This window comes from Parasteatoda tepidariorum, chromosome 11 (assembly GCF_982258835.1).
Source record: "Parasteatoda tepidariorum strain Cologne lab strain chromosome 11, Ptep-v5.0, whole genome shotgun sequence".
NCBI lineage: Eukaryota > Metazoa > Arthropoda > Arachnida > Araneae > Theridiidae > Parasteatoda > Parasteatoda tepidariorum.
This window is the reverse complement of record NC_141765.1, coordinates 37,058,450-37,073,075: the sequence shown is the minus strand read 5'-3', so window position 1 is coordinate 37,073,075 and position 14,626 is coordinate 37,058,450. Positions and strand designations below refer to the sequence as shown.

General features: G+C 31.8%; 1 protein-coding gene across 1 annotated transcript; it reads left to right on the top strand.

The window, feature by feature from the left end:
• Nucleotides 1–50: 50 nt before the first annotated feature.
• Nucleotides 51–2,225, top strand: LOC147801278 (uncharacterized). The gene has a single exon (XM_087154471.1). It carries the CDS (start codon nucleotides 51–53, stop codon nucleotides 2,223–2,225), a length of 2,175 nt encoding a protein of 724 aa, XP_087010597.1.
• The last annotated feature ends 12,401 nt before the right edge of the window (nucleotides 2,226–14,626 follow it).

Here is a 14,626-nt window from a genome sequence, read left to right as displayed (position 1 = left end):
AATGGTTTAATGAAATTCAAATATTAACTAATATAAATGTACCTCGTTGCATGAAAATTAATGCTTTAACCGAATTACATGTCTTTGTGGATGCAAGTAAGGGGGCGTATTCGGGATGCGTCTTTGCTCGATCAATAAATCATTCTGAAGTCAGTCTGATTCTCGTGAGGGCTAAATCAAGAGTAGCCCCTCTGAAAACTTTGAGTATACCGCGATTAGAGCTAATGGCTTGTTGCATAGGAGCTCGACTGGCTAACTCTGTTGTGAAAGCTCTTGGCATGCAAGATTCAAAAATTACCTTTTGGTCTGATTCCACTACAGCCCTGTGGTGGATCAAAGAACAGGGAAATTGGTCTGTTTTTGTGGCCAACAGGGTCAAAGAAATTCGACAGCTTACTCACACTCAGTCTTGGAAATTCGTTCCAGGAAACATGAATATTGCAGACCTGTTGTCTCGTGGTTGTTCTCCTCAAAAAATGCAAAATTCTAAATGGTGGGAGGGACCTTTATGGTTAAAGCAACATTCGGATTATTGGCCAGTCGGTGAAATTGGTTGTCAGCCACAGGAGGTTGAGTGCGGGCGAAAGAGGATTGAGACAGTTAATGTTGATCTAGCAAACGACGCACCCCCCTTACTTAAAATGAATATGTCTGATTATGATAAAATGATTAGAGTTTTTGGGTGGATCTTCAGATTTATAAATAATTGTAGAAAAAATAAATGTAGCAAACCTGAACTTACTTATACTGAAATCGAAAACGCAGAGAAGCGATTGATTCGCATGAATCAACAGTGTTATTTGCATAATATAGAATCTTTGAAATTTGCCACATTTATGGATAAAGATAATATATTAAGAGTTAAAACCAAAATAGTTGAACGGAATGATGATAATTCATTTTTATATCCTGTCTTGTTACCGGATAAAAGTGAATTCACTAAACTTTTGATTGAGTCTATACACAGAAAAAACTGTCATGCCGGAACGCAAATAATGAAATCGTTAATCAGAGAAAAGTTCTGGATTATAAAAGCTAGGAAGACAATTAAGGGTATTTTGAATAATTGTGTTATATGTGCCCGTTTTAAGGCCAAATCATTTGCAAGTGGGCCATCGCCTTTACCACCAGACCGAGTTATGGATTGTGCAGTATTTGAAATAGTAGGCATTGATTTAGCTGGCCCTCTTTTTTTAAAAACAGGTGAAAAAGTGTGGATAGCATTGTTCACTTGCGCCGTGTATCGCGCTCTTCATCTAGAGCTAGTGAATAATCTATCGACGGATTCCTTTTTGTTAGCACTTCGGCGTTTTATAGCCAGACGGGGACGGCCTAGAACTATTTATTCTGACAACGGAACCAATTTCCGCGGGGCCTTCAATGAACTTTCAAAATTAGATTGGGTCAAAATATCAAAAGAAACTGCAACCGATAAAATAGTTTGGAAATTTATTTTACCAACAGCAAGTTGGTGGGGCGGCTGGTGGGAGAGGCTGGTCCGTGTCATAAAAGGATTATTAAAACGCACTCTCGGAAAGTCAATTTTAACCTTTGAGGAACTAAATACCCTTATATGTGATTGCGAATCTATCATTAATAGTCGACCATTGACTTATATTTCTGAAGATCCACAGGAGTTGATTCCTCTGACACCCTCTATGTTTTTAATAGAAAATCGCAACTCCTCTACAAAGGATATTGATGAGATAAATACGCGTGATTTAAGGAAAAGAATTAAATACCGAATTAAACTTTTGAATGACTTAAGACAGAGATTCAGAAAAGAATATTTAGGAGAGCTAATTCAAAATAAGAATGATAATAGAATGCGTAAGCCTAGAGTTGGAGAAATAGTTTTAATTGGGGATGATACAAAAAAGCGGTTGTTTTGGCCAATGGCAAAAATTTTGGAATTAATACCTGGTCGAGATGGAGAGATTCGTACTGTTCGATTGAAAACCCATCATGGGACTGTATTGCGACCAGTACAACGAATTTTTCCATTGGAGATACAGGCAATCTCTACTAACAAAGATAAAGGGCTTAAGGAGGAATCAGCTTCCACTAAATACCCATTACCTGAACATGTATTAAGTGAAGAAATTGTCAAGAAGTACACTTCCTCTGGGAGATTAGTGAAAGCTCCAGATAGACTCACACTTTTGAACTGTAATCTGTTTTCAGATTTGAGACTCTCCCCGAATCTCAAAGGGGGGAGTATGTAGAGAACTGGCGTATGTAAGTGGCGCTGCAAGGAGCCACTGACGTCGTCACTATTGTTCTGATCACCGAATGAAATGTCACGAGCGTCTATTGCTCGCGTTCTTGTTATCGTTTTTACTTCAATAAACGTTGTTTTTTGTTAAATGAACTTGAATTATTTTTAAACTAACAACACACCCGCATCTGGTAGATGCAGCCCATAGAATTGGAATATATGAAGTTATTTTAGTGTTGTTCGCAACACCAAGGATAACATTCATTTAGAGTTCTTTTCCTTTGAGAACTTGATAGTTGATTATATTTGGATATTCATATATAATCAAAACATGATCTCCCTGTTGATCTATGGAATAAAATAAACCAAGTGAATTATAAACGTAATATCGAAGAACATTTCATTTTAATATTTAAAAATTTGTAACTTCAATAAGAACATAGTATTTTTTAAACTCGGTGAGTAGCTTAGTTCAAAGAGAATTGCGCCAACTGGACCTGTTGCGCATACTTTAGACGGTTCAAGGATACTATTAAGAGACTGGTCCAAGGTATAACATGCATGCACTTTTCTCCGTACTTAAAAAGGCTTAACAGAACAAATTACTTAACTTAAAAAGTTGGTTTTTCTTTTAAAGAGAGTGTCATTTTGGTACTTAGCAACCTCAATTTTGCTTTCAAATGGCTCATTCATTGCGAAATAGACCAATGGCCGTTACCACCATAACACAAATTTTTAGGAAACCTTTTTTACGGAAAAGTGCAAACAAAATAATTTTATAAATTTTCTGGATCAAAATTACTATTAGGGAGCATTTTGAAATTTGACTGAATTTAACAAAACGGTGAAACAAAAGGTTAGTATGTTCCTACGACTACAATTTTTTTATTTATGAGTTATTTTTTTTAAATTTAGGGGTAATTAGAAAAAAAAAGTGAGAACCATGTAATTAAGCTATTAAAATTTTGAAAATAAACATGTAAGTATCTAAAGAAATTCTATTAAAATAATTGTTGGAGAATTTTTTTTTCAAATTTCGGAAATTTTTTACAGGTAAATCACAACTTTTACCACCGCAACTTTTTTTTCTTTCGCAATGTTAAGTATCATGCTTTTCAGAACACTAAAAGAAAATCAGACTGATTTCTTTTTTTATCGTTAAAAACAAAGTTTCCTAACCTCAATTTTTTCACACAATGATAAATATTACATTTTTGACATTTCAACATAAAAAATCAAAAAGGTGATTTTTTTATATCTTTAAAAAAATAAAAATTAGCATTCAGCCAAAATATTCCTAGGCATTTTTAAAGTAAAATCAAAAGATTTTTCGATCCAATATTTTTTATTTGTGCATAATGTTAATACCATACTTTTCGAAATACAGCAAATAAACAATGTGTTCTTAGTTCATGCTACCAAAAAAAAATAAAGGGTTTTACGTTTAGCCAAAATATTTTAAACTTTTTTCGGAGTGAAATAAAAAAGCGCCTTTAACTTTTTATGTTAAATATCATGCTTTTTAACATAGAAAATGCTTTTAACATTAAAATGCTCACAAGATGTAATTTCAGACACAATGTAATTTCAGACATTGGGTTCAAACTGACCAATGTTTTTTATTAATGATTAATATAATCTACTGGATGATTAATATATTTTATTAATATTACATATATTGAAATTTGAGAGTCACTCCTTATTAGTATGCAATAACCAAAAATTACATTCATAATACCACTGCTTGCTAACATATTGTTGGCTCTATGATAACCTTGCCCTTTCAGAAAGCTTTTGAAAAAAGATTTATCAATGTTAAAAGGCTGGCAGTGTGCATTAATTATCATTATTTGAATAGAAATGAAGAGCCGAACATTTTTTTTAGTTTTATCATTCAAGAATTTATTGTTTTTTTGTCTTTTTTTGTATTTCTACTATTTACTTTATTTTCCGAAAAAGTTGGCACTTTTAATTTTTTTAATATTCGTTGAAAGGTATGAGAAAATATTAAAGGAAAAAAATTGATATAGAGACTTTTTTGTTTCACTCTAAAAATATTACTTTTGCTTAAAATTACTTTTTATTTTTTTAATGACCGAAACAAAAACATCCTCTTCATTTCTTTTGATATTGAGAAACATGATATTTAATATAATGAGAAAAAAATTGAGACAAAGGAACTTCGTGCTAAAAAAAAACTCTTGAAGCATTTGTGACTAAAAACCATTTTTAAAAAAAATTTTAATGACAAAATTAAAGAAAAGGAAATACCCTCTTGAGTCTCTTCGTGTTGAAAACTGTGATATTTAAAAGCAGGCTAAAATATTGAGGGTGTAAAAATTGTGATTTCTCTGTAAAAAAAATTTTTGAATTTTACAAAAAATATTTTTTAAATACTTCTGTATTTTGATTCCAGCATTTTGATAGTTTAATTACTTAGTTTTTACTTTTTTTCCTAACCCACTAATTAAGAAAATTGACATTTTTAAAGTTCTTTTTCATCATGTATTTTTTATACAAAAATTTTTATAATGGAAGCAATGAGGTTCTTATTTTTGTTTTGGTTCACTTCAAATGGAATGTATCAAATATAAGTTCTGTTGTGTTTTATTTTCAAATTGTATTGATAGAAAAAAAGACTTCTCAACAAATAAAAAAAAAATTCTTTAGGGCAAGACTTAAAATTCTGAAATGATTGCCAACATAGCAGATAATACTTGCTGTTACAGTTATCAATTATTTATACCAAATGAAAAATTCTTCATCTGTGTGGCGAAAATAATTGCACTAAACAAAAGTACAGTGCGCAAAAAAATAAATAAACGGACAACACTGAATAACTTTTGATCTAACAATATGATCTTCACATTCTAGGACTCAATCTTAATAATTCGAGGGGGTGACCTCAAATACGATAATTAATTAGTGCAGACATTATTTAAGGTTACGAAATCAGACTAGAAAACGTACTTTCTCTGAGTAAACCTACCTTTTTTTTACGACGGATTCCTATTTTTGATCCTCAAAATATACGGGTAGCCGCATTCTGGGAAATATGGTCCCAATAGTTTGGTCAGGAGAGCTGTCCAAAGTTTCACCCTATAATGTTAATTTTATTTTTTGCATATCTTGCCATATCTCGAGAACATTTTAAACGAAATAAAAAACTTTTGCACATTATTATAAAATTCGTTTACCCAAAGATGATTCAATGCAAGAAAATAAATTTTAGTTAATATTTATTATATTTTATTTGTTACTCGAGAGCTTTTTAAAGTGCAAGGTATATAATTTTTACATCATTTTAAAGAATGTAATTTTTTTTCCGGCAAAACCCAAAATTTGAGCGGAATCGGTCAAATAGTTTTTGAGAAATCCAATTTTAAAATTACGACTTTTTTAAAATTCGACATCTCGGGAACTATTCGACAGACTTTGCTCAAATTTTGTATTTTGCCATTTAAAATTAAATTCTTTAAAAAATGCAAAAAAGTACTTTACAATTTAGAAATTTTCCGACTATTAAAAATAAAATAACAAAAACTAAAAGTTATTTTTACTAAAAGTTATTTTTTGCCTGAAATTATCTTTGCATTAACGAATTTTATATTAATGTGCAAAATTATTTTTAATTCGTTTAAAAAGTTTTCTAGATACGGTGAAATGCGCTAAAAATGAATTGACATTAAAGGGTTTAAACTTTGGACTGCTTTCCTGACCAAACTATTGAGAGCATATTTCACTGACTTCCCTATATTTTGGGGGTCAGAAAAGAAATCTGAATCCGTCAAAAAAGCAAAAGAATGTTTTTCAAAGAAAGTACGTTTTGGGGTCTAATTTCGTAACTTAAATAGCGTCTGCATTAATTAATTAGCATATTTAAGGTAAAACCCTTGAACCATTAGATTCAGTCCTAGAACGTGAAGATCCGACCATTAGGATAAAAAAAAAAGTTTTTCCTTGTGGTCCTTTTTTGCGCATTAGAACACTTTTTCTTAACTATAGCTAGAGGGAGGCACAAGGTTACTTATTTTTATTCTATTTTATCAAAATATTTAAATTCTTTGGTAATCAAGCTCCATGTTAAAATTTGAAGAAATTGTTATACCATAATCTGTTTAACTTCAAATATCCCGAATATCCGACTCTTTAAATCAATTTTATTTTGCATAATGTAACACACACAATTTTAAAGAAAAGCTGTTTATTATAAAGCTACTTTTAAAACGCTACTCGCAGCTTTATAAATATGAACAAATAATTTTGTTTACAAAATATCATTCACTTTATTTAAATAGCCAAGAGTGCAAACTTTTCATTCTTAGTGTCTAGTAATAGATCGTATTTATTAAATAATTTGCCAAACTACTTTTAAGCTTCAACAGAAAACTAGAATAATAATAGTTTATAAGTTTCTTTCCTTTTTTTCGTGGTATTTGATTTACAATGCTCTCAGTGAGGCGAAGAAAGAAACATGTTGTATCTGTCGGCAACGTTTTATGTCTTGGGTTACTATTTCTAGTTCAGTTTGTTATTGCGATTTTCTTTTACTTCACCATCGGTTGATTGTAAATCATGTTGCAAAGACAGGAAGTTCTTTAGCATAACCAAGCAATTTGATTGAAGAAAATTGTAAACAAATTATTTCTTTTTTCTTAGACTCCGCCAAAACTAACCCATTCTTTATTTGCTTGTTGCAAACAGGCGTTTTAAACACAGATTTCCTTATTTTTTTATTCTGAATATATTACAATATATTTTACTATAGGGAATCATCCTGTGCGATGCACAGTTTTCGAAATTGTACTTACGGCATTGTTATATTACTATAATTTTAATTCGAGCGTTTGTGATTATCGAATAAGTCTTTATTTAAAGCAGATATCTTAGAATATATCATGATATGTATTTTATTGGGTATGCAAAGTGCGAATCTTTCTTGAATTGTTGGTGGTCTCAGTTGCTATTAAATATTTACAACTAACAAATTATTACATAATACAAATAACTTGTTAGAAACAGTCGATCGGAACACATACTTCCTTATTTTTCTTGAATATATTAAAATATATTTTACTATTGATAGTCTTCTTATGTGAAGCGCAATTTTCAAAATTATACTTATGGCATAGTTATTTAAATATAATTTATATTCGAGTGTTTGCGATTATCAAATATGTGTTTGTTTAATGCAGATATATAAATAAATAGCATTATATGTATTTTATAAGGTATGCAAATTGCGAATCTTCGTTGATTTGTCGGTGAGCGGCCTTAGCAGCTATTAAATATTTAAAACACTAGATTTGTAGATAGATTAAACATACACAAGATAGAGTAAAAATTTTGTTTAATTTTGTTGAATATTTTTGCAGTTATAGTAGGAAAATACAGGGTGCCCCAAAACAACCGCATAAACTCTGCACAGCTAGATTCCTCGATGGGAGTACATAAAAACTGCCCAAAGAAGCGTTCCTGTACGATCCATAGTTTACGAGAAAAATACGAAAAACAAAGTATGATGTCACTGCCGGTGCAAGAGAAAACACTTTATTGAATATATCAACAGCAGTATACAATGCACAATTTAAAGCAGAATATGCGCGGCGAACGTTTTAAACATTATCATCTTGAAAGTTATGCAAATACTGTTGTTGATACGTCCAATAAAGTGTTTTTTTTTTTCCTTGCACCGGCAGTGACGTCATACTTTGTTTTTCGTATTTTTCTCGTAAACTATGGATCGTACAGGGACGCTTCCTTGGGCAGTTTTATTTTGTACTCCCTACGAGGAATCTAGCTGTGCAGAGTTTATGCGGTCGTTTTGGGACACCCCGTATAAGAGAAAAAAATTAGTTGTTTTTAAAAATGTCCATATTTAGACGACTATTTAAGCTAGGTTTGCGAACTTTATGCAATTATTGCATATAATAATCAGATTAATTGATATAAGTTACAAGCTTATTGCTATATATTTTTTGGCATAGGATGTTCAAACGCACTATTTTTCATCTGTAATATATAGCAAGACCTTGAAACATCTAAAAGCTTTAAATTCATTGATTTGCATAAGAAATCGCATGGCTTAAAGACTTCTGAAGTTTTTAAATAATTCTTAGAGTATTTTTTAAGAAGTAGTGAAAAATGAGTTAGTATAGAAGTGTATTCATAATTTTGTCCAACCCCTGTATTTCAAGCTAAATATGTAGTTCGACATTTTTCTGCTTAATTAGAGCAACAATATCACGTGAAATAGTTAAATTGGTATTTTCAAAGTATTCTCGAAATACTGAACTCTTAAATGTGTTCTTGTTCTTTAACCAAAAGTCTGTTAAAAATTACATTATTTCACTCAATATATAAATAGACTATAATTCACGTATCTTGTATTAACATCAGTCACGAATTTCGTACTTCTAGTTATTTTGGAATATTTGTCATTATACGACTCTTTTAATTTTTTTTATCCCCAATTATTTTAAACGGAATGACGTGGCTGGACAGGCCACTAAGGTCTTTTCGTAGAGCAACTGCATGGTCCCCACAGGTCAAGCGTTGAAGGCCTCTATAATAGGCAAATCACAAACCCCTCCCTCCTTAGGTGCTTTTGTAATATTTGAACGGACTCAAAATAAATATTTAATTAGCTTTTATAGGCAATGCAAGGGTTTTGTCTTCTTAAATAGATGTATTTCATCGAAAGCGGAAGAAATAGTGGTCACGACGAATTGTAGTTACGACGAGTTCACCTTTAGACGAATTGGGCCCCGAGTTAAACCGTGCCAACGACAAATGTTGCTTGCGACGAATTATTCCCATGATAAATTGTCACCATAATAAATTGTACCCACGACAAATTATTGCGTCAATTCGTGGCAGCGACACCCTTTTCAAAAAAAGCATATTGCCTAATTAAACCACAGTGGCATCGTGGCTCGAATTAACTTATTTTTTCTATATACATCAGCACATTTGCTAAAATCAAACTCATGAAACCCTTTAAAAAATGTAACATGTGTTACATCAATCATGAATATCATGATGCATTTTCTACATTTAAAATACCAGAAAAAAAAGCATTATAATTTATTAATAATTCATAAAAAGAATACTTAATACATTTAAAATTTTTGCACATTGCAGATTCAGGTCATGTATACAAAGCACGAGTCTATATATATAACAGGCAAAGTATGAAACGCCAGCATTCCATAAAATGCCGGACGTTTATAGGCAAAGAATGAAATATGAGAATCATTACATACTTTCCCTAGGCATTGTATATAATACCTAGTCATTTTATAGAATGACAAATGCTATTTAGTCAAAGAACGAAAAATGGTCACTTGATAAGGCTATTATAAAAATGAAGTGCATTCCTCAAAAATACAAGTGTTATTCTGAAAAAAATAAAGAGAGTGTCATTAAAAAAAATTAATTCAAAACACGCAAAGAGAAATGAAAGTTGTACAAAACAAAATTTTTGCCTTTCTTAAAAAGGGTAACAAAATTTTCATACAAAAAATAAGAAGTTAAAATTAACCGTCTTGTTGCAATATGGAAGAATTTAATGACATTTTGAATTCATTATATTCGGAACTAAAAAGTTAGCAAAGAATCGTTCTGTTAGATAGTCCATTGTGCAGCTCTAGTACGACGTAAATAAACAATTTCAACAATTACTACTACGAACTGTTACAAGAATATTATACTATTTAATAACAAATAAAGGTAAAATCCAATGCGTTTTTTTTTTAACTACAGAACTTTTCAGATAGAATAAATAAATATAGAAGAAATTGATGAAAGAAATTTCTTTGAATCAAATCATATGCAACAAAATTATCTGTTTTAAACGATAGTAATATGTTGCCTCACTGAATATGATCCCCCCCTCCCAATTCCTAATAGACTTCTGCTCCACACTTTCCGCTGACAATAATAAATTTACTCCTAACTTTTGACTATTCAAGGTCTTTCCATCAATTTTTGACCAAATCATTTTTTTCCCGAAAGTGTGTTTTATTTTATTTATTTCTTGGTACACATACATGTAGGCTAGTGTGCTCAATTACATACATACATCTTATAAGCCTTTATCGAGTAGAAAGGCAGATAGTACAATGCAGCATCCCGCAGTGGACTGATCGTTAAGACACGGTTCCCAGCAGATCACCGAAGTCAAGCATCACTGGCTGCGATCAGTGTGCGGGTGGGTGACCACTTGGGTTTGCGTAGGGTCCGAGGGAATGCGATATTGGCCCTCGTTAAGCTGTTCTATCGTAAAGTGTTTGACTTTGCGCACAGGTTGTTGGGCTAACGAAGTGGGGGAGCCAACAATGAAGACAGAAAACACGACATCGAAAACAATGAAGACAGAAAACACGACATCGAAGTGTGTAAAACTTCAGTCCTCAGTGAAATATCAATGAGCCTTTTTTAAAGCATATGATTTAAAGTTTTGTTGAGTATGGATGTTAGAGATATAGGTCTATAAGAAGTACAGTATCAGTCCTTTTTTCTGGATTGGAATGATGTGGGCCAGTTTCCAGGATTCTGTCCAAATGCCCAGATAGAGTTCAACTCATCAAGAAGCTTCTGCATAGCTGCTTTCGAGAGAGATCGCAGCACTTTCAGAGGAATTTTATCTGGTCCTGGTGATTTACATTTGGAGGATGATAGAGCAGCATGAAGTTCCTGTAAAGTGAAGAGTTGATGGAATTCCTGATCTGCTCCGGGAAGACGATTTCGGGGGTAGGTGCTTTATAGTAAAAGACTGTGAATATGTTTGCTTGCGCCAAGGCACTATGAAGTCCAGTGTTGTTGACTGTAATAATGTTTGAGGATGCATTAAAGGGCTCAGGAAAAAGTAATTTTGAACGAAGTATTTTATAGATGGGTTTGTGCTAATACAGATTTTATTCCAGTATTGCACACAGGCTGCGAAGATTACCATCCGCAACTTAGCTGCAGTCTCTTTATACATCCTCCACAAATCTGCATTTTGAGTTCGGAGTGCAATCCTTGAGTATTTGCGCTGGGCATTGACTGCTCCAGAAAGGCGGAAAGCGTAAGTCATAAGCCGATCTATAGGAACTAAATTTCTTACAATTTTGCGGGTACAGTAATTGAATTGAGTAACTAATTGAATTGTGCTATTGACTTTGCGTACAGTAATTGTTTTCTGCAAGGATAGTTTCTTCTAAGTTCGGGATTAGGTGGTTTCAACGAACGCGAATTTGTTTACTCGAGGGAGGATCCTTGTTAGAGATTTCTAGAGAAATAATCACAAGAGCAATGTCACTTTCAAATATATCAGAGAGAATACAACAAAGTTCGATTTTGAAAAAAAGTCAGCAGATGAAATGATATGATTTAAAATTGAGAGTTAGCACTCTAACTTGAAGCATGTTGGGTTGTTGTAGTTCATTTACGTCGCACTAGAGCTGCACAATGGGCTGTTGGCGACGGTCTGAAGAACATTACTGAGGATGATCTGAAGACATGCCATCACAATTTTGATCCTCTGCAGAGGGGATGGCACCTCGCTTCGGTAGCCCGACTACCTGCAAGCGGAAGCCGAGCACTTTATGGAATAGTTCAACGAGGACTAATACCGCACACCCTCGGTTCCTTCGCAGACTGATCCAAGTGGTCACCCACCCGCAGCCAGTGATGCTTGACTTCGGTGATCTGCTGAGAACCGTGTCTTAACGATCAGCTCACTGCGGGATTGAAGCATGTTGGGATTTTTGTATTAAGTAGGCAGTATTGTGTGCCTCGAGAAATTTTTTCTGAATCTCTTGTAGTTCACTGGGCTCCTAAAGCAGGGCGGTGTTGAATAAAATCTCCTAAGAAGATGAATGGGTTAGTAAGAGACCAGCTAAAAATTAAGCATTTTTTAAAACCACCCAATGAAAAAAGCACCTTTAAGTACTTTTTAAAAACGCTACGCACCTTGTTACATGTCGAGTTTGAAAAGCAGTTAATATGATTATAGAAAAGAAACAAAATAACTTTTCAAACAAAGTAACTCAAAACAAAATAAGAAATAAAATAACTTTTCGTCAACACAAAATAATAATTAATCAATAAGCGGATTAGTTCAGCTTTCCAAATCTTGAAACTCTTTAGAGTTAAGTCCCGAAGCACCAGCATTTTTATTTTATTTATTGCTACACAGACATATGTAGATTTGTGTGCGCAATAAAATAACGCCTTCTTAACCCCTGTTAAGTTGAAGAACCTATAGCAATAATTAGAGAAGGGTATGACAAAGATAAAGCCAGGGCTAGAGAGGGATTTGAATTCGATTCTTCCACTGTTTGGAGTGTTTTGGCAAATGGAAAATACCTATCAGGCTTCATAAATTTAAAGTCGCTTGATGATGCAGCAGTTACAATCTGTTTAAACTTCACACTCTGGTGGAATATAGTTCTTATAAATTTTTTAAACAAATTTACTTTACCTTGATGATGCAGCAGTTACAATCTGTTTAAACTTAACACTCTGGTGGAATATAGTTCTTATAAATTTTTTAAACAAATTTACTTTACCTTTATTATTCACAACAATGTTGCAACATCAACATTTGGCTTTAGGAAAAGGGCAGCAACCATGGAGAGTTAAATGCTAATGTTTAAGTGGGGAGTGATTGGTATTTAAAAAGGAATGGAATAGGGAAGACTAAAATAATGTTCAGGAAAGCATTCACACACATGCAAGATTTAATCAAATGTAGGATTTAATAGCAAAGAGCCAGATGTGGCTCTGCTGAGCCAAACACAAGGTAAAAACAATTACAATGTTATATAAACATACAATAGATCACAAAATTTTACAGTGCTAGAAAATGAAAGTGATGCCATTATGGTGGATGAGTAAAAAGGAATGATGATGATAAACAGAAAGAAAGGAAAGACACAATGAGGTGACACACATGCATCCTAGAACTAGAGAAACTACCTTAACTTCACATGCAATGAGTTAAATTATTTATTTCACACTACAAAACACTAATTTTAAATACAAATCATGTGTGTTTTTAAATTTAATAAATCAAATATAAAAATGTACTACTTAATACAGCACATAAAAACAGGCTATTTTCAATGGATATCCCACTTAAGAAATACAAGAATTATTTAAAAATTTTTTATTCAAACAACTTAGTTTACAATTTACTCCAAAATTATATAAATTTAACAATAAAATTTTAAGTCACTCAAGCAAACATCACTGCAAAATATCGGACAAAAAGACTAATTAATAAAAATAGTTAAATAACTAGATTTGTAATAAAATCTCACCAGACAAAATATAATATATTTTAACAAATTCTATTTTTTAATGTAATCATTAATTTATGCCGAAGTTCAGTGAAATCTGAATTTCTACATAAAGTAATATCAAAATTGCTTTAGACAGATCCCTAAATTAAATGTAATGAAAGGCTGTTCTTTAAATCTTTGCATATAAATACAAAGTACAGAATGTAAAGTTAAAAAAAATTATAAGAATAAAAAAAAAATTTCTCTTGTATAAAACATAACATTTAAGAAAACATAAAAATTTTATTAAGTTTTAGTATTTTTTTTTTTTAACTATTACATATTTCCGGTGAGACTTTATCCTCTAACTAAGTATTTGTTTATTGATACATAGTTGAAACTTCTATCAATAAATAATATTGATTTGTTGATTAATAGAAAACTTCCAATATTTAGGTAAATTTCAACAAATAAGTGGGTACATTTAAGAATAAATCAACGTAACATTTATTATTCGTTGAATTAGAAAAATAATAATAAATTTCTTTTTTCTTGCAAGGAATCAGTTTTAAACGCATAATACAAAATTTCAGAATAATCAACCAATATTTTCTTGTTTTATTTTGCGTTCAAGATAAACAAAATGGAAATATGTTAACAAATTAAAGTTGTGTGCAAAATAATCAATAAAGATATTCCCATTCTTAATATGCAAACAACGATGTACATTTGCATACGAAATAATGTAAATTTAAACGTGTAAAAAATAATGTAAAATTTGAAAATTTACTTTTCAGAGAATTTTTTGTTTGCAGTTTTTTTCAATCAAGCACAAAAAATTCTTCAATAAAGCACAAAAAAATTCCATAAGTGACAAGAAATAGCCGAATACTTTTGTATAGTAGAGCCCCAAATGAAAATAAAGATTCATTAATTAATCTGAAATTTTTGTGACTGAAATCATTTTCCCACGCTAGTGGAAATGATATAGATGAAGTCCGCATATACTGTTATCACTTAAAGGAGGGTTGGCACTAGGTTTGATATTTTTTAATTTCTCATCAAAAAAGGGGTGAGAGAGTTTTTATACCAATTTATAATTAATATCAATTTAGCTGACATACTCCTGGAAAACTGC